Source organism: Candoia aspera, chromosome 2 (genome assembly GCF_035149785.1).
Source record: "Candoia aspera isolate rCanAsp1 chromosome 2, rCanAsp1.hap2, whole genome shotgun sequence".
Classification (NCBI taxonomy): Eukaryota; Metazoa; Chordata; class Lepidosauria; order Squamata; family Boidae; genus Candoia; species Candoia aspera.
Window position 1 is genome coordinate 145524524 of NC_086154.1, and position 21707 is coordinate 145546230.

The window sequence follows — 21707 nt, forward strand, 5'->3', positions numbered from 1 at the left end:
GGTTGCAATCAATTTGCTAACCTGTTCTGGACAGCACATGAATGGCTATTACGTGGAACTGTATCCGTAAAACCCTAATTGTTCTTTCTGTGCAGGAGATGCAATTTGGAGAAGAGTCTCCTAAGGCATTTGGGCTTAGCCTGCTCCTTTTTCACTCCAACTCCTCCTCCACTTGTTTTTCTAGAACTGGGCTGGGAGAAAATTGCTGAAATCCCAAGAAGCTTTGCCCTAGTAGAAGCAGTCAACTGAGTTTTGTCACAGGTGGTTGCACAAAATGTACAGTGCTAAGGATCTTTTTGAAAGCTGACCCTCCCAACCTTGAGAGGTGTTTGGAATGATGAGGAAAAGGGTGTTTGAGAAGTGAAGAGTAATTCCCCTAAAGCTTTTTTTCTGGGATGCATGGAAACATACATCAATCACTTCAGCAGATTGACACATCCTTTAGAAACATTTCTTGCATCATTCTCCATTAGCCTTCTATGAGCTCTGTATGAAAGAGGTGTATCCGTTTGCTTCTTTCAGTCATTAAAAGGTGTGGTGCTAATGGACTGAGTAAGCGAACCTCCCAAAGTCTTAAAGTAAGAGAAAAAAGGGGGAAACTAAACAATATACCCTATGGCAGAGAGCCACATTATCTATATTAGGCTATGAGTTTAAACTAGGACTGAGAAAATCTGTGCATCTTAAATACCTCTGAAATCATGGCATATGTAAATCTGTTTGAAAAAATGTTCCCCACTAAGATACTACAGCAACAATTTGAAAACACCAAGAAAGATAACTGTTTAACCCTGCCCCCCAAAATCTTCCTTGAATCATCGGTATAATTCTTTCTGCTTTTTATTAATATCCAGCTTGTTGCAGTTTTATGTACATTATGCTTCTGATACAGATTGATGAATGCATTGACAATATTACCTAATTGCAGAATGCAGAATGGAGGGAGAACAAGGCCAGAACAAAAGCATGGAGACTGGATTTATTTTCCTAGGATTCAACACCGATGGAACTCTGCAGATTATGTCTTTTACTTTATTTTTTCTCATGTTCCTCATCACACTGTCAGGACACATGACTATTTTGATCATATCTTTAGTTGATCCTGCCCTTTATACACCCATGTATTTCTTCCTGCGCAACCTCTCTTTTATTGAAATCTGCTACACTCTAGTCATTGTGCCCCAAATGCTGGTCAACTTCTTGGTCAAGAATAGAAGAATCTCCTTGACAGCATGTGCTGCACAGATGTATTTCTTCATTGCTTTTGGGGGTGTGGAGTGCTTTCTGTTGGTTGTGATGGCCTATACAGGTATGTGGCCATATGCAACCCATTGCGCTATACCGTCATCATGAGCAGGAATGTCTGTGTGCAGTTTTTGGCAACAGCTTATGCCAGTGCATTCACAATCTCACTTGGACTCACAATGCTGATTTTCAGTCTTCCATTTTGTGGCTCACATAACATCAATCACTTCTTTTGTGATATCCCACCAGTGCTTTTTCTGGTGTGTAGCCACACAAATACCAATGAAGTGGCTGTATTTGTTGTCTGCCTGACAAACTTGCTCATTCCATTCCTGCTTATCCTGGTTTCCTACATTTTTATTGCCAATTCTATCTTCATGATCAAGGGCTCCGAAGGCCGGAAAAAGGCCTTCTCTACCTGTGTTGCTCACCTGGTTGTGGCCATCCTCCATTATGGTTGCGCCATCTTCATCTACATCCGTCCAAAGGCCAGCTACTCTCTAGAACACAGCAAGGTGGTCTCTTTGATCTATACCAATCTCACACCTATGTTATATCCTATAATTTACAGCCTCCGAAACAAGGAAGTCAAGGGAGCACTTAAGAGAATATGGGGAAGGAAATTAATTGCCATTTAAAGACAGTGATTATACAGCTCAGATCTAGTTTTTTAAGAAGTGTCTGAGGAGGCTAGCAGACCAGAAACAATTCGCTTTATATTTGTTATGCTGGCCTTTTGCAGTTACCTGAACAAAAGACAGTTCTGAATCATTTCTGTAGGATGACTATACTCAAAATAACTAATCTGCCATATTTATTTTGACTCTGCAAATACAGTACTAAAAGAAGTCTACAGCCAATCTTATTGTTTTCCACACTGGAATGGATAACATGGTACCCTCCAGATTCTTTGATCTATAGCTATCACATTATATTGCTGGCTGGAATTGAGTTTTCCAGAGGACACTATGATTCCTCAGTTTTTGCACTGGACTTTTCTTATAAACCTCAATTTGCCCTCAAATCCTGGATCTAAATTTTGGGGCTCTGCCTCAATTACATCTCTATATCCCAATGGTTCAATTTCCAGGCCACATTCTGATATCAATATTTTTTTTAATTACAAAAGACAACCACCTTTTTTAAAGTCATTAGACTGAATCATCATTATTGCACAGTTTATCCCTTCTGGGTTTCATCTACAGCATGGGTACACTGTGAAAGATTTGATTTTTGGTAAACTTTGGGAGAGGATGCGAAATATATTTTTGAGAAGCAGATTTTATTTATATTGCAATAAATGGATGTCTGTTTCCCAATGGATAATGGCTTTATGTTGCTTTTTGAGTTTTAAAAATTGATTTATCGTGTTTAGCTAAAGCTATGATGAAGCCAAAAGGATTACCTCACATTAAGTATTAAGAAAGGCAGGCAGAAATATCCATATCCATATCCGTAACACCAAAATTTTTCCTTGATACTTCGTCCTTCTAAATAAATCTGTGTATGTGTTACAAAGTTCGTTCACATATGTATCTGTTTATATATACCTGCCAGAAGCTACTTTTCAAAAAAACAGAAAGGGAAGGACCACCCCACCCCAATACGAATAAAAATTGCCTGTAAAATAAGACACACCATTTATAAAATTAATTTACCCTTCCATCTGCATGAACTATCCTGTTGCTCTTACAGGTGTGTATCATTCACACAAGAAACACACAGTTACATGCAGATGCAGTCACAGCCAGGTTCCTCTCTCTGTTTCTAGAAAAATCACCAAAAAAAGAAGAAAGAAAATGGGATGAGGTGAAGGGATTACTACATTGGGAAGAGAAGAGAAAAAGTTGAGAGGAACAAACTAGGGTTGCATTGAGAAGAGGGGTGAAGGTAACTGGGCAAGGAAAGAAAAAACAAAGAGAAGCCTTGCTTAAGCATTACAATAAGGGGTAAAATTACTAAGCATGCAGCCCTCCCAAGCAAGAATTATTTTTACAGTTGATTTTCAAAGGTATCCATACTTTTCAGCAGGGATGTTTGCAGCCATTTGAATCTCCTGCTCATTCCTGTATTCCACAGCTCATATCAGCAAATATAAGACAACTCCCTTAATTTGCATATTATTGGGAAAAAACTTTGGTAAATATGCTACTAGAAATACATATTTCTATGGATTTAATTTTATTGGGAGCTACTTGGACATTTTAAAAATAATGGTAAACGATTGTGATAATAGTGCTCTAAATTTGAGATATATGGAATATTAACTATGAAAAAGATTCTTCATTACTCAGATTTCTGAATCTCTTAAACAAACAAACAAACAAACAAATAAATTGTGCCATATGGGCATATAATTATTCTCTTGCCTAGGCCTTTCATTTCCATAAGACTGACTTACTGTTGGGATAATCACCTTGATTAGACTCAGAATTATGATTACCATCCCAATCTTGAATGCATCCCTTGAAGATCACTGTTAAATTTATTGCTCATGACAACAGAGAAGCTGTAATTGGCATGAATCTTTACGTTAATGGGTGACAGGTGCCATTCACATAAAATAGCTGTATTGTGGGCATGAAATGGACTTCTGGTAGGCTTCCAGGTATACAAAATGCTGATATTCACCTGCAAAACCTTACACGGCCTGGCACCTGGGTATCTACAGAATTATCTACTTCAGATGGATTCTACCCATGCAGCATGATTGTCTTGAGTGGACATGCTGCAGGTTCCTCCCCCATAGAAAATTTTGAAGCCATTAGTGGACAGCTAGGACCACATAATGGATCAGAGCTTAACACAGTGGAGAAGGTGCACACAGAAAGAGAATATTATCTTAAACAGCTTTAATAAGCATGTTAGAGAAACACAGGTTATTGATCTTACACATTCAACCCTCTCAAGCACAAAGAATCACATGCTTAGACAGGGTAGGTTCAGAGTAAAGTAAAAGGAGTCTTACTGACTTTATTCTTTGGTCCAATTACATTCATCTTTGGTGGAAAACAAAGTTCCTTGTTTCTTCTGTTCTTTACCTATACTTGGTGATCTCTTAGCCCTATAGCTGCCAAAAGCTGTGTGTAGAAAGGGGAATTCCAGGCCCACCGCATGGCACCCAGAGATGGAGGAAAGCAGCACATAGCCATGTGCTTGCTCCTGGTGGTGAAGAAGGAAGAGGAGAGAGAGGAAGTGGGAGTGGCAACAGTTTCCTCAATAACATGGAGAACTGCATCCTAGAGCAACCATCCATATGCTAATGAGGCATGCTGGATTTGCCAGGACTTCCAACAAATTTGGGGGACAGTGAGAACTTAATGTTTTTTGTGACATCACCCACCTTTGGAACAACCTCCTGCTGGAGATCTGGACAGTGCCTTCACTTCTGAACTTCACGAAGGCCTTGAAAAGCAAAGTATTCTGAAGGGCATTTGGAAGTTGACATCTGGTCATTGGATATCTTTATATTAGCTTTAATTCTATAATTGATACATGCTTTGATAGATGCTTTTTATAATAAATCAAAACCAATTTATTATGTTGCATCATTGTAATGTGTTCTGATTTTACTTGAGCACCACCATGAGTCCCTGAGAAATATGGTGGTATAAGAGAAAATAAAGAAATTATCTTAAAACCATAGGTTATAATGCTGCTGAGACTCTATTATAAGAAAGCCTATATGGTAATTTGAAAATTACATGAAAAGTTTTGTAGGAGAAAATGGGAAAGTATTATAATAGATGGAGACAAACATAATACCACCTTTGAAGAGCCAGATCTTAACGCAGTAAATCAAATAACTGAAATGAGCAAATGGATTGCTAACAAGAGAGTCCCTCTGAACTCCAATTAACCAGTTTCTCAATTCATATGAACGGGGTCACTACGATTACAAATTTAGAACAAACCAGGATTTTAATTCAACTGCAAAGCGTGCCTTATGTTCCAAACCTTGCAATGATAATTCCTTGCCAAGAAAAGGAAAACATTATCCTTCCTGTGGCAAAAGCTTGTCAACATTTTGGCTTAGCAAGCCAATATAGGGTGGTGTGTATACAGGCAGTATCAGAGGAGTGGGTTCATTCAAGTTTGGCAGTTTTTTGAGTTCTATCCAATTCAATTTTTAAAAGTGATACTCATCTATTACATTCGACGATAGATCTGTTTTTGTTCTCCCCAGTTGTAGAGGGACTTAACTCTCTTATAAATCAGTCAATAACTGAAAGTGCTGGAGAACACCTAGTCTCTAACTGGTGTCCTTTGGAAATGTTGGATAAAGAATTTGCAGTGAGCATAAGCTTCATGTAATGGCCAATTTTGTATCACTGGTGTTTTGCCTCTTGATCAGGGGTTTCAGGACTTTATTTTAACTTACAGGTTCGAAGGCTGGAAAAAGCCTGACACCCCCTGAGTTGGAAAGAATTAAAAAACTCTACCACATTTGTCATGATGGTATGAGAGAAGAGCCAGATGAAATCAGCTTACTCCCATCCATGGTTACAAGTGGCCCTACCCTTGCTGGAGCTGCAAAGCCTCACAAGCATTTGCACTGGCCTCTTAGACTCAATGACTTGGACCTTGGGATGGTCACAGGATAGAAATGATGTCTAATCTGGTTATGTTGTCACTAAGTATCATCCAGTAAGATGGAGGAAGATAGCGGCATATTCCTGAACTCTCCTGGATATACTCATGGATCTTTCTTCTCAGTCACTGATGCATATTCATGGGTTGAGATCTGGAATATGGAACTTGATGGAAGGAACAGTTCCCTTAGGAAGAATGAGAAAAGATCCTACAACTTCCACTTCAAAATCAAGCACTCTTTATACCAGGGAAGATGAGGCTTTGAGAGAATGACAAAACTTTTTTACATCCTCTCCACCCCCTGCTAATCCCTGCACAAAACCAAACATTTATTAAATAAATGGTACCTTTGTCCTAGGCACCTGCCTTAGAGGACCTGTAAATTGAGTGGATAATACTGCCATCAGTTACATGGAAATAAAGTAAATGTCACTAGATGTCACTTAAATACTTGTAAAGTGTCACTTAAATACTTGTAAAAAGGAAGGAAGGAAGGAGGGAAGAAAGGAAGGGAAAGAGAAAGAAAAAAGAAAAAAGAAAAAAGAAAAAAGAAAAAAGAAAAAAGAAAGGAAGGAAGGAAGGAAGGAAGGAAGGAAGGAAGGAAGGAAGGAAGGAAAGCAAATGTCTGGTTCCATGATTAAAAATCATCTTTCTGAATACAGCAGAAAAAGGTGAGTTTATTTCACCACTTGAACTCAGATTGGGGCAGGCGATCTATATACGTAGATCCAGAATCTGTCATGAAGCAACATTATCAATGATGCTCTGCCCTCCAGCTTTTACACATTCTGAACTTTTCATCCTTGCTTGTACTTTGAAGCTCAGGGGATACTTTAAATGCCTCTTGATACCTAAGGTTTTCAGCCCAAATTGTACAGCTATTTCATGAGTTAGTTCTGATTGACTCAAACAAGGATGAAGAAAGACCATATAGAGATTGCAAAGGAATTAATACTAGCAGGAGACAGTAATTATAAATAGTTTTGGTCTAATGCATCACCTCCACTTGGATGGGAGCAGAACCCTTACTCTTCACCCTTATCTACTAATTGTAGAAATCAGAAACGATATGCTCAGCAGCTTCAGTGCCATAGTCTGGTTTCACACCTGAGTACTGCTACTGAATTAAGATGTAATCTATACCCTAACAACCCAGAAGTAAGTTATGATTTGTTTCATTCTATTCCAAAGCTGTAACTGAAAAAGAACAAGTAAGGTAGCAAGTAAGGGTAGTTCAGGGATGGCAATGTTGCATTGTTGGAATTGAAACAATCAGCCACTGCCTAATTAAGTAACCTAATCAACTCTTGTTCTGCAGTGAAATGTATGCAACCCAGAAACCAACTTCAGAGAACTCCAACAACGGAAAAAAAAAAATTCTTTCTGCCTTTTGTACAATGTAGTTTAATTCACTCCTTGGGATGAAGGCATCCCTTTCACTGGTAACATGTTCTATTGCTAAGCTGTTCTTATTTATGTTTTGCAAAGATGGGTGATCTGAAGCCTCCTTCAACCTGAAATCTCTATTTTGCAGTCCAGATGCCATCTCTGAGCACAGTTGGTCATACCCCAGAGGGCTAAGGTAGGCTGCAGACTTTGGTGAGGCATTTTCCACTTGAAACCTTTACCAGAATTTAGTGGGAGAGACAGGTGAGCCTCAAGGATCCACGTCGTTCTCCTACAATGCACCGCTGTGACTGGTTTCATTTTTGACAAACTCGTACCGTTTGTTGTATACTATGCTGTATTTGTTGTGTATATGCCCTTTCCCACTTGGGTACATTTCAGTAACTCCTTATGACTTGACCTGCGAGGCTTTGATAAACTCCAAATGCTTTGTATGTGGATGTTACAGATACATTATCTGATGTCGTAAGGGTAAGGGGTTCGTTGTAAGGTAACCATATTAGTTGGGAATGTAATTTTTCCTGAAATGTCTACTAAAGCATTACAGCATCTCATATATGAAAGTGCTGTGGCAACCCTGAAAAAAGGTTGAATAGAGTATTTCTGAAGTAAGATCTGTCATAGGATATCATGCTGCATGTAGCTTGTAAGGAAGACCTTCAATGCCCATCCAAAATTAAGATGTGAATCACAACTAAGTGTATGGTATCAGGTTCAAATCTGGTTGGAAGCAGCATACATAAATGGTATGTAGAGCTTTTGTTTAATCATGGATGCTGACAGCAGTAGTCAACAACTTTGGGAAGACCAAGAATGCTCTGCTCCTTGTTTATGGTGTGAACTTATCAGAAGAATCAAAGCAGGTAGCAATGAAACAAATCAAATTAAAATTAAAAGAAGGCAGGATCCATAAGCATGTTTACCAAGAATACTTCCCACTGAATTCAGTGGGATTTATTTCAGAGTGATCATGTATGGGAATCTGTGCCCAAATTTCCAGTCATCTAAACATTTAATCTGATGCAAGATGTACAAAGGATGCTTAGACTTGCCTTCACCCCTTCGCTAGTGGTCATGCCATACCGGTGTTTGCTGATGTGGCAATGAGCTCAATGCTGTAGAAAAGAAGGATGTTCAGACTGACTGATGTGATAACTGTCTGTTTGTCCAGCCATCCTTCCACTGGTCCAGCCATCCATCATCTATTCTTTCCTTGCTATAGTCATACAAAGGTTTACCTGTCCTGCAGTTTTAACCATGGAAATTTGTTTCCTGCTAGTGTTAGAGAGATATATGCACAGAAATATATCAAGATAGAATTGAGAGTGTGATGGGAAAGGGGATTTTATTGAAGTACTGTAAAATAAAAGGTATCCAAGTGGTAAAAGCAGCTAAACATCCATGATGTTCTTCCATGGTGGCCAAGCCCCTGCTTGACTAAGAAGTTTCCTGACTGGCTGTGGTACCATTGGCTCCATGAAGGAAAAAAGTTGTCTGTGTAAAAGTGATTTTTGTTGCAGAATACGTTAGAAATAATCTCTGAGAGTAAAAATATCCTTCTGTTTCTTTAGGTGGGATAGTTACCACCAGTTTAGGCAGCTGATTAATATGCTTATTTGTGGCTTGCAGTTCATACAATTGTAAATTTTTTTTTGTGCCTTTGAGTCAGTAACAAGTCCCTGCAGTTTTCTTGACAAGCTTTTTCTGAGGTGGTTTGCCCTTGCCTCCTTCCCAGGGCTGAGAGAGATGGAATGGCCCAAGGTCACCCAGCTGGCTTTGTGCCTAAGGCAGGAGTAGAACTCACAATCTCTTGATTTGTAGCCTGGTGTCTTAACCACTACACCAAACCAGTTCTCTAATGATGACTTAGACATCCTTATTTAGTTCAGATGTATATTTGCAAGCCTATATAATTGCCTGTCTTTTCATTGGGGAATGGAAGGAATGGATCTTACAACTGATTATGTGCCACTCTATACTACCTCAATTCCTTTTGCCATAAAAGGGATGCAGATCAAGATTTCTGAGGGGGTGTCAATGAATGGGGACATATCTGTGATTTGTTTTTTGCTGGTGCTGCCTGTAATTCTGCACTGGAAGATATGTTGAATATTTCCAATTTGACACTAAGAAAAGCTGAATTCCGTTTCCCAAACCAAACTCAAAACAAAGTCAAAGGAGAAGCCAGAAACCAAGAACACACATGGCTTCCCCCAGCTTTGGAGTTATAGTACACTTTTTTTCCAACTGTATCTCTCTCAAGCAAATGATTTTTTGGGGTGGGGAAAGGTCTGACCAAAGACAGACAGACATTAGAACAGTCAATTCAGCATGAATGAAATATATTTGAGCCCATCTTATATGTGGTCCCCTAAAATTCAGTGCTGAAGATCCTGATCCTGACTCAAATTATTTGTACAATGCCTGAGAAGGTTGCATTTGGTCTTTTATCACCACTCATCCCTGAATATTTGCATCCTTCTATGAATCCTTCAAAACCTACCAAGCAATTAAAAAATTAAAATTATAACCTGAAACTCACAGGCTCAGTGCCTACTGGAATAAAAGGCTCTTAAAAGAACAATGCAGGAGAAGGTTATGTTTCACAGGCAGCCAAATTTCTATAATTTCTGGACAATCACAGCATACATGTAGGCCTATTTAAAAAAACACAAGCAAAACAACTTTTAACATTAAAAAAAAGCCATATAGACACTGTTTAAAGATGATTGAAAAGGTAAGTGACAAACAGGTTTTAAATTCCTCTGATCCTGGGCAACAAATTTAAACATTCTTGGTAGCAGACCTGATGTTTACATCCTTTTTTGTTTTTGCTAATATCAATTATGTGCTCTTCTTATGACCCACTAGGTGGCAGTATTTAACCAATCATGGCCGATCACCAAAAACTAAGCCTTTCGACTAGGAGATGGCCAGGAGATCCTAGGGCTGCATAGGGAAGTGGAAAAAAACTCCCGGAAGAATGCAGTGGTAAATCACATCTGTATTGCTCCCAAGAAGACATGTCCATTAAATTAGTAGGAATTGAGTGCAATGTTAAGGAGACTTTGCATCCTAAGAAAACTAGCTTTTAAGTACAAAATGTAGAATGGAGATGCACAGACAGAACAACAGCATGGAAGATAATTTTGTGATCCTTGGATTCAGCACCAATGGAACTTTACGGTTTGCACTTTTCGCTTTGTTTCTTTTAATGCACCTCATTACGCTCTCAGGGCACCTGACCATTGTGGTCCTAACTTTAGTCGATCCTGCCCTCTGCATACCCATGTATTTCTTCCTGCGCAACCTGTCTTTTATTGAGGTCTGCTACACTCTGGTCATTGTGCCGCAAATGCTTGCCAACTTCTTGGACAAGAGCAGAAGTGTATCCTTGACTGCCTGTGCAGCACAAATGTACTTCTTCATTGCCTTTGGGGGCTCTGAATGCTTTCTATTGGCTTTGATGGCCTATGATAGATATGTGGCCATATGCAACCCACTGCGCTATGCTCTCATCATGAACAAGAATCTCTGCAAACAACTTTTGGTGATAGCCTGTATCAGTGGATTCACAATCTCACTGGGACTCACTGCTTTGATTTTCAGTCTTCCTTTTTGTAGCTCACATAATATTAATCACTTCTTCTGTGACATCCCACCAGTGCTGTTCCTGGCATGTAATAATACGCATGCCAATGAAGTGGCTGTGTTCCTTGTCTGCACAATGATTTTACTCATTCCATTCCTGCTCATTTTGATTTCCTACATGTTTATTGCCAATTCCATCATCATGATCAAGTGCTCTGAAGGCCGGAAAAAGGCCTTCTCCACCTGTGCTGCTCACCTGATTGTGGCCATCCTCCACTATGGCTGTGCCATCTTCATCTACATCCGTCCAAAGGCCAGCTATTCCCTGAATCAAGACAAAGTGGTCTCTTTGATCTATACTAATGTGACACCCATGATGTACCCCATGATTTACAGCCTCCGGAACAAGGAAGTCAAAGGTGCATTCAGGAGACTATGGGAAAGGAAATTTATTTCCGTGAAAAAATAAACAGGTGAAGCATTGACTTGCCAGTTGCCTGGAGAAAATGATCTGACCATTTTTTCCCTTAACCAAGAAGAAAAGTTAAATCAATAACTGTTGCTTGAGTTGTTTTGATACTCCAAGATAGCAGATTTCATTCTTGAACCAATCCAAAACTTCTTGACTTTACCCATAAGCTTCATGTCTTGATCCCAGGGAATCTATTTGCATCCTGACTGTCAAGATCTGTACCGTTTCTCGGTATCTGTCTCTCTGGGTATGTGTGAGAGAAATTACTTGTAGTTGTCTCAAGTAATAAACCTTCTAGGGAAATATTTGTGCTAAATACTCAAATGATGGTTTATTGTGCAGAAACAACTATGGTTGGAAAAGTAACATGAAAAGCTTTTGAAAAATGGAGCTTAATATCTTGCAATAAATTGATTTCAGACATTGCAGTCTTGCACATCATTTAGGTGAGAGAATTTCTAAATCAGATGCTTCACAATCAAATTCTGGATAGTAGCATTTTTAAAATCTGGAATGTTTAGAATGAAACTTTAGGAAATGACTATAAAATCATCAAGATTGTACTGGCCTAAGACCGTAATAAACTCAATCTTCAAGAATTTTTGTTTGCCTGAATATTTATCTCAGATTTTCCCCAACATGGCACCTTCCAGTTGTGTTAAGACTACACTTCCCTAAATCCTCAGCTAATATAGCCATTAGTCAGGCTGGTTGCTGAGAATCCTAATTCCAGCTTGTATGGAAGACATCACACTGAGAAGGCTGATTTAATGGAATTATGTTACTATTTACCTTTTTAAAAAAATCCTTTTTAGTCCACCAATAGAACACATTACTTCGTACTAGTTTTCATGATTCAGTAGCCATCCCATCTTTAATGAGATGGGTATGCTTCCTTCCCTTGTTTTTTTCTCTAACAAAAGACAGACTTCCCCCTCCATTTATCAAACAACATTAAAAAAAGATGCTGTGGTGGTGTTTGGGGCAGTGAAAAAAGAAAAACTAGTGGGAAGACTGAGACAGGAGAGAACCAAGCAAGAGAAAGAGGATAGAGATTAGGCATGAAATGCATCTTGGGGGGAAGTGGGATGAGGGGGCAGAAGAGTGATTATCCACAAATGCACAAGTGCAGGTGCTTTCAAACTTTTTCAGGCTATGGAATGTGTTAATTAAAAAAAGCTCTAGTGATAGACTTTTCTTGTTTTTGCCCTTAGTCTACCACAGAGCTTCATCAAGTTCTCAGAGAACCCTGGGGCTCTGCAGGACCCAGCCTGAAAAATTCTGCACTAGAGTTAGGTGAGACAGCCAGTGTAATGATTGCCCTAGCCCCAAATACTCAGACTCACAAGAGGATGCTAAATGAAATCTGATTTATTAGAGTACTAAAGACAAATACAGAGAAAGCTGAGAATGAGCAAAAGCGCGCCAAATACAAACTTAAACCCTTGCTTCAAACGTATCCCGCCTCCCTCGTAACAGCCCCGCCCGGCACAGGTGCCAGCAATCGTCAGAGTTGCTAGCCTGGGAAAGTAACCTTGAGCGCAGTAGATAACACAAATACATTCCAAAGCAAAGCCAAAAGATAATCGTTCCCATCCTCCCTAGACAAATGAAACACGCATCCAATTAATGACATGCGAAACGTTACGATGCATCAAATACATTGAAACGGCGCACATGACATACCGCCCCCTTAAAATATCCCTAGGGACCTGGTTTCGAGGGATAAGCGGAGTGGAAACGGGCCACCAGAACCGGGGAAGCCACATCTGGTGCAGCGACCCACTCAGGATGAGGGAAATGCTTCCAACGAACTAAATATTGCAAAGTATTGCGAAGGCGTCTAGAGTCCAAAATTTCTTTAACTTCAAAGTGTTGCTGACCATCAATCATGATGGGGGTGGGAGGTGGAGGTTGCCGATGCCAGCGATCAGAAGGAATAGTCGGTTTGAGTAAGCTGCAATGAAAAACAGGGTGTAAGCGTTTAAGGTTATGAGGCAAGTCAAGTTTAAAAGTCACAGGGTTAATCTGAGCGACAATTGGGAAAGGACCCACAAATTTAGGCGCCAGTTTCTTTGAAGGTTGTGCAGACTTGATAAACTTGGTAGAAAGGTATACCGAGTCCCCAACTTGGAATGCAGGTTGTGGGGCTCGCTTCCGATCAGCATACAGTTTATAATCTGCCTGTGCATCAGCCAATGCCTTTTGAATCATTGGCCAAGAGTCAGCCAGTTGTGTTGACCAATCATCTGTAGTGACTGCACCTGCAGGAGGTTGCGGGAGATCAGTGATAGGTACAAAGTCTTTACCCTGAGCTACCCGAAACGGGGTTTGCCCAGTGCTTTGATGCACTGCATTGTTGTAAGCCACTTCAGCAATGGTAGGAGGTCTACCCAATTGTCCTGCTGATAATTCACAAAAGCGCGAAGGTACTGCTCTAGAGTAGAGTTAACCGCCTCAGTGGCCCCGTCCGTCTGAGGATGCCAAGCCGTGGACAGGGCTTGCTTCGTGCCTAACAGCTTGAGAAACGCCCGCCAAAACTGCGAGGTAAATTGTGTACCTCTGTCCGAAATCAAGCGGGAGGGACATCCGTGTAGCCTGTACACGTGTACAAGGAATAGGCGGGCCAATTGACGGGCTGACGGAATGGACACGCAAGGGATAAAGTGAGCTTGTTTGGAGAAATAATCCTTGACCACCCAAATGACCGTTTTGCGTTGGCTGGGTGGTAGCTCTACAATAAAATCCATGGAGATTTCTTCCCAAGGGGAAGAGGGGGCTGCTACCGGCTGCAGCAGCCCTTGGGGCTTGCCCACCTTGCGCTTGGACATTGCACAGACAGTGCAGGAAGCAATGTAGTCTTTGACATCTTTACGTAATGTGGGCCACCAGAATTGCCTCCGAACGAGGTGCAAGGTTTTTACAAACCCGAAGTGACCTGCGAGTTTGTCATCGTGTGAACGTGTTAACACATCTTTTCTGAGGTTTTCAGGAACGTAGAGGCGGTCGGATTTCCAAGCAAAGCCTCTGTCAAAAGTAACATTGTCTTTATTCGCAAGCAACCAAGTATCCGTTTTTAGTTCTTTTAAAAACTTTTGTTGCAACTGGGAGGGAATTGACAAAGTGCTTGGCTGAACAGCGCTTGTGGTGGGCGGTTGCTGCGCGCGCGTTTGGCTTCGCGTCACAGCCTGCATGCCCAATTGGGGCGCCGACCATAGGGTGCTTACCACATCTGGCGCCGCCCCAGAGTCTTGAGGTTGCCTTGACAAGGCATCAGCCAAGAAGTTCTTTTTCCCTGGAATAAATTTGAACTGAAAATTGAATCGATTGAAAAATTGAGCCCAACGAACCTGTTTAGGGCTCAGTTTTCGAGGGGTACTAAGTGCCTCCAAGTTTTTATGATCAGTCCATACCTCAAAGGGATGATTTGCCCCTTCCAACAGATGCCGCCAAGCTTCTAATGCAGCTTTTACTGCAAATGCCTCCTTTTCCCAAACATGCCAACGCCTCTCAGTCTCAGAGAACTTGCGGGATAGATAGGCACAGGGCTTGAGGCATCCTGCCTCGTCTTTTTGCATCAACAATGCGCCAATAGAATAATCGGAGGCATCTGCCTGTACAACGAAAGGCTTTGAGGGATCAGGGTGTTGTAAAATGGGCTCTTTGACGAAAGCTGCTTTCAGCCGCTCAAACGCCGTTTGACAAGCAGGCGTCCACCTCAACAGCGCTCCGGGATTCTTGACTCTCCTAGTATCTCCCACCCCTTTTGTTCGAAGCAGTTCCGTTAGGGGCAAGGCAATCTCAGCGAACCCCCTTATGAATAATCTGTAGTAGTTGCTGAACCCCAGGAAACTTTGAAGTTGCCTGCGGGTGCGGGGACTCTCCCAGTCCATGATAGCCTGCACCTTGGCAGGGTCCATTTCTATACCTTTATCAGAAATCCTATACCCCAAGTAGTCAATTTGGGTCTGATGAAAGGCACATTTCGATAGCTTTGCATACAATTCAGCAGATCTGAGTTTACACAAGACTTTCTTTACCAGAGCTACATGCTCTTTCATGGTTTCCGTATAAATCAACACATCATCCAAATACACCAGTACACCTTTAAACAGATGTTCATGCAAAACTTCATTGATTAATTGCATAAATACCCCAGGGGCCCCAGCCAACCCAAACGGCAACACCTTATACTGGAAGGCTCCCAACGGGCAATTGAATGCAGTTTTCCACTCATCACCCTCCTTGATTCGTACACGATAGTAGGCTTCTCTTAAATCCAGTTTAGAGAAGATCTTGCCTTTGGCCAGATGTGACATGTCCTTTATCAATGGCAAGGGATATTTGTTGGAAATTGAGACGGCATTTAATCCGCGGAAATCCGTACAAAGTCTCAATGTCCCATCCTTTTTTGGGCGAAAAAGAACCGGCGCCCCCACGGGTGAATTCGCCGGCTCAATGAATCCGCGCGCCAAATTCTTGTCCACAAATTCCCTCAACAGAGTCAGTTCCTTTTGCGTCATGGAATAAATTTTTGGTTTAGGCAATTGAGTGTTGGGCAGCAGTTCTATGGCACAGTCCGTCTTTCGATGGGGGGGCAACTGGTCAGCTTCCTTTTCACCGAATACATCAGCAAACATCCTGTACTCGGCCGGCAAGCCTTCCAGAGGAGAGGCCGGGTAAGGCGGAGTCGCAGCTGCCGCAACCCCCACCATCTCCTCTGGGGCACCCTTCCCCTCTGCCGCTTGATAAAACCCATCCCTAAATGTGATGGTCCGGTAAACCCAGTTTATTTGGGGGTTTTGCTGCACCAACCATGGTACCCCCAACACCACCAATGGCCCCCCTACGGGAGCCACGACAAAAGACAACCCTTCCTGGTGACTGCCCAGTTGCAAGGCTACCCGCCCTGTAAAATGGGTGACCGGTTTGCCCCCTGCCATGGACCCATCCAATTGAGTAAATGCGATGGGTCGTTGTAGAGGGAAAGTGGGGAGCTCCAAAGCTGCCACCACGTCGGGGTGCATCAGACACCGGGAACACCCCGAATCAATCATGGCCCATACTTCCACCGTCTTGACTTGGGAACCCAATTTCAATTTCACCATGAGTATGCGGTAAGTGCCACTCACCGATGGAGGCTCGCGCCCGTCCTCTACCACCTGCCCAGCGGCGCCCTTTAGAGCAGGTGGCTGGCGTTTCCCGCCGGCTGCGGGATTTCGGTCTCCCCTTCAATTTCGTAGAACATCACATCGTCTCCCTCGGTCTCAGCCACCGCAGCTTTCTGTTTCCTCGGCAACGCAGGGGACTTCGCCGGCGGTTTTCCGGGCCGTTCCTCTACCTTTGCCTTCGGGCATGCTGCCACTCGATGCCCCTCCTTACCACATCTCAGACACAAGCCTTTTGCGTACCGCTTCTCCCGCTCCTCGTCCCAGGGTCGTTGTCCCGGTTTCCCCCCGGTGGTCGATGGGCGGCTGGGCTTCACCTCCCGCCCCGACTTGGCGGTCTTCCGCTGGGCAAAGATCTCCTGGGCATGTTCAGCCCTTCCTGCCAGCAGGATCCACTCATACAGCGTGTATGGGTCGTCCCTCCCCAGGGACCAGCGCAGCACCTCTGTATTCAAGCCATCTTTGAAGAGCTCGATAATGGTTGCTTGGGACCAGTCATCCACCTTCCCAGCTAGCGCTTTAAACTCCAAAGCATAATCGGCCACTGATCGGGACCCCTGCTTGAGTTCCTTCAGGGCTCGCTTTGCTCTCTCCTTTGCTAAGGGGTCCTCGAAGTGTTGCTTCAACGCCCAGAGGAACTCCTCGAGATTTTCCAGTTCAGGCGCTTCCGACTGGCACATCTGGACATACCAGTCTGCCGCCCTCCCCTTCAGTTTGGTGGCAATGGTGATGATTCTTGCCTTCTCCGATTGGAAAACCGCCCCCCATTCCTCCATATAGGCTTTCGCATTCGTCAGGAAGAACGAGAGTTTGGTCGGGTCCCCATCAAACTTGACAGGGAAGTCTCGCATGCCGCCTCCCGCCGGGCTGCGCCCCACCACCGGGGCTGCTGCGGCTGGTGCTTCCCTGACTCGGGGCGGCACGGGGCCCCGGGGCGATCGCCCGGGCGATGCTGCGATTTCCATCTGGACCGACTGGTCCCCTTCGCGCCTCCGCACCACCCGTCGCCGTTCCGGGGTCAGCCCCTGGGAAGAAGGGGTTGAATGCCTCTGGCTTGATTCTTCCCGGACCTCTCGCAACGAGGTTACATCCAAGCTCAGCTGTTTCAGGATAGCCTCCAACGAATCCATTTTCGACTCCAGCACTCGGATCCGATCCGGAGTGGGTGAGCCCTCCGTTGGCTGCACCTGCACCACGTTGGGGGATAAGGGGTATCTCTGCCTCCAGGATGGGCCCCCCGCTGCTGTGGCATCTCCTCGGGTCTCATCCCAGGTGAGCAGCTCGCCCGGAGAATTCACAGTGGTCTCCGGGGCCGTTTTCAGCCCCCCGGCTTCACTCTCCGACTCGGAGCTCGCCTCCTCTCTGATGGCGGACAGCTCCCCACCTTGGGACGGTCGGCCGGACGGCCTCACGGTCGAGTCCGGTTCCCCTTCCTCCATCATCACGATGTCGGGTTCGGTCATCGCGGGCTCTCTCCCTCACAGGTTAGACGCTTGTCTTTCCTGGACAGGGGCCAGCGGAGTTAGGAACTGAGATTCTCAGCTTTATGTAATGATTGCCCTAGCCCCAAATACTCAGACTCACAAGAGGATGCTAAATGAAATCTGATTTATTAGAGTACTAAAGACAAATACAGAGAAAGCTGAGAATGAGCAAAAGCGCGCCAAATACAAACTTAAACCCTTGCTTCAAACGTATCCCGCCTCCCTCGTAACAGCCCCGCCCGGCACAGGTGCCAGCAATCGTCAGAGTTGCTAGCCTGGGAAAGTAACCTTGAGCGCAGTAGATAACACAAATACATTCCAAAGCAAAGCCAAAAGATAATCGTTCCCATCCTCCCTAGACAAATGAAACACGCATCCAATTAATGACATGCGAAACGTTACGATGCATCAAATACATTGAAACGGCGCACATGACAGCCAGTGTGGTATAATGGCTAGGGTGGTGGACTATGAGTTGGGAGGCCCAAGTTGTAGCCTTCCTTTAGGCACAGAAGCCAGCTGGGGGGCTTAGGGCCAGTCACTTTGACAGCCCCGGACTGGGAAGTAACAAAACATCCCAGAAGAAGGCAGGGATAAACAGTTTCTGCAATTGGCCAAAGGGACCACATGGACCTGTTCACAAAAAACAAAAACCCACAACACAATAACAATGCCTTAGATGAAGATGGACATAGCCATTATATGTTCAGATGACTGCTGCTTAGCATAATAAACATGGGGCCAGGTTACCTGAGGGACTGCCTCTTCCCCATTATATCAGCCTGCCCCAGCCCATCATGCAGAGAGGGCATGCTGGGGACCCTGTCTGCAAGAGAATTTTATTTGACGGGGTCCAGGAAGTGAGCCTTCTCTGCTGTAGCTCCCGCCCTGTGGAACATCCTGCCCCCGGAGGTGAGACTGGCCCCATCACTCCTGGCCTTCCGGAGGAGTCTGAAGACCTGGTTCTGCCGTCTTGCTTGGGGTGGAGAAGGGAGTAGCTCCGCTTGGGGATGGCTGGCACCCTAGAGCGCTCCTCGCCTACCTGGACTGTGTTACATCCTGCCACTTGGACTTTATTTTATTCCTGTCTTCATAGTTTTTATTAATGGCGTTTATATTTTTATATATTGTACTGTATTTTATATTTATTCTTTAATTGATTACTCTTGTTGTAAACCACCCAGAGTCCCTCTGGTGGGAGGAGATGGGCGGTGACAAATTTGACAAACAAACAAACAAATAAATAAGTAAGTAAGTAAGTAAGTAAATAATAAACCAAGATATGGACAAAGCTTGTGTCTTTGTGCATAACCCTTTCTCACCTTAGCATGCCAGTACAAATCATGAAAATCTTCAAAAAAACTATAGGTTTTTTAAAAAACTCATTTAAATTGGCAAGACATGCTTTCCAGGTTTAGAAAAAGCCAAAATCTCAAACCACAATTTGAAGTTGATTTAGGATCCTGATTCATTTTAACCCTAACTATCATAATTTCCTAGGGTGGTTAGAATAGAAAACAGTGGTTAAAAACTTTCTGTTTATTGTGGTATTTCAAGAGAAGGGGTTGCAAGCATGGAAAAAGCTTATTTGTATCATGAATACTGTGGTCATTCAGACGGGTCCTCTAGTACCAAGCTTACTCTAAGCAGACATTGTTTTGATCTCCCTAACTTTGTTGAAATTGACAAAAGAAGCCAAGCTTTTTGAATCATTATGTGCCAATCATATTCCCCTTACTCTCAATAAACAACTCTCAATAAATACCCTTTCCAGACTTGGAGTGGATCCTTGACTTACTTTTTTAAAAAGTTCTTATGTTGTTTGTTTTTTTAAACACTCAGTCATTACCTTATTTTTCAAAGGAAAAAAAAGAGAACAATTGTTCTGGGAATCAGTGCACATATCGGTGATGCTAACCATAACTGCCTTTTGCTGCCAACATGTCAAATCTGTTTTTCAGAATTCAGACCTGAAGAGAGAACATATATTACATTTAATGTGTAGAAGGGGCTCCAAAACTGTGGCATCCACAGGAGCAGGTCAAAAAAGTGAAGATGGTGGATTTGACCACACTATCAAAGTCCTCCTCCTTTTGTATGTATGATCAATATTTCATACATGTACAAAAGGCAGGGCTTTCATCATGAGGCCATGACCATCATCTCCACTTTTTCACCTGCAAAGGTTTTATCAGTGTTCACCTTTGCTTGCCACTAACAACTGGAGAGGTCCTGTCCAGTAAATGACCATGACATTTATGCAAGTCACACCGCATTTAGTTTGCAATGGAAGGTGCAGCAGTAGCATGAGTCTCTATGGGTGGGAAGCACAGAAACATGATATTATTTTCCTGGAATCAAAACACAACTGAAGGAAAGAAGATTCAGACTCTTTTACTTGAAGAAAAAGTCAGCTAATAATTGCCCATAGTTATTGAAGATAAACTGGATTGTCTCTGACACCATGGACGATTCTGCAAAATCCTTCCCTTTCTGTCCAAAATAATATGAGGTCTTTTGGAGTGGAATAATCACCAAAGCTGCTTTTGTACTGAGTCCATGCCATGCCAATCCCTGCAAGTGGATCAGAGGTGGACTGTACATTTGTCCTGTGTGTCTATCTTGTACCAGATATAGATGTAGATGGAGGGAACATTAGGCAGCCATTAGAAAAGTTTTAGAGATCACTAAGCAAGAATTCTTGAGATAGTAGTCTTGAAGTCAGGAATACAGATAGTCCTCATTTAGTGACCACAACTAGGGCCAGCAACTTGGCTGTTAAGTGAAGTGGTTGCTAAGTGAAACCACAACTGTGCTTATAATTGTACTTCAGCTTTCCTTTGCTTTACAGAGCTGCAGTGGTAGTAAATGCGAGGACTGGTGGCAAAGTTACTTTTTCATCACCGTCATAACTGTGAATGTTCACTAAACAAGCCAGTTGCTAAATGAGAGCTACTTGTACATTTTTTTTTATTATTATTGCCCTTGGTGAAGTCAAGGTCCTTTTATGTCTTGAACTTAAATAGTCTTGTTAGGCCCTCTTGAGATGGAAACCTCTGTCTTTCCATATAGTACAGATTTCTATCTCCCCTCCCCTTAAGTGAAAAATAAGAGTGACTGTGAAAAGATTCCCTTTGGTGACTTTGATTTTTGTTTGGTGAATGAAGTTTTGCTATTCAATTCATCAGAAAATGCTTCTCTAAGTTAATTATTGATATGCAAATCTGTCATATTGGAAAGTTGTAATTATTTTCCTAACTCTAACCAATTCCCAACTTTTCATTCTCTCTTTCCTCTTGAGGCTCAAGGGATGTTTCGGTGCCTCTTGGTGCCAAAGGCAGATCCAGACACTCCACGGTTCTATTTCGGATTGTTAGTTCTGATCAAATCGAAGAAGGAAGGGAGGAAGAAAGAGAAGGGATCATTAGACGGAGAGAAAGTGTGGAGGCATAATATTTCTGATTCCATTGAGTTGTCTCTGCTTGTATGGGAAAAGAAGACTTTCTCCTTGTGAACTAGTTGTGCGTAGATAAATGCAATGAGCTGTGGATGGCAAAATTTGATTAAGATACCTTAATGAGGCATTATCCAATTTTTACAGGAGCTAAGAGCCAATCCAACAACCCAAAAGTAAGTTCTGGCTTTTTGTTTCATTTATTTGAGATTATGTTTTTCTTTGGATTAAAAAACATTTTGCTGAATGCATTTTTGCAGAGCAAAATATTAGCCTTGAACACAATGGTTGCT

The 21707-nt window shown here is 42.7% G+C and overlaps 2 protein-coding genes across 2 annotated transcripts; both read left to right on the forward strand.

Annotated features, from left to right (window-relative positions):
• Window positions 1-936: 936 nt before the first annotated feature.
• LOC134492438 (olfactory receptor 10Q1-like) lies at window positions 937-1892 on the forward strand. Its single transcript, XM_063296609.1, is given in 2 exon segments — window positions 937-1303; window positions 1306-1892. Coding segments are annotated over 2 exon segments (954 nt in total).
• An 8462-nt stretch (window positions 1893-10354) lies between these two features.
• Window positions 10355-11305, forward strand: LOC134490094 (olfactory receptor 10K2-like). Its single transcript, XM_063292974.1, has one exon. The coding sequence runs from the start codon at window positions 10355-10357 to the stop codon at window positions 11303-11305; it is 951 nt and encodes a 316-aa protein (XP_063149044.1).
• Window positions 11306-21707: the final 10402 nt, after the last annotated feature.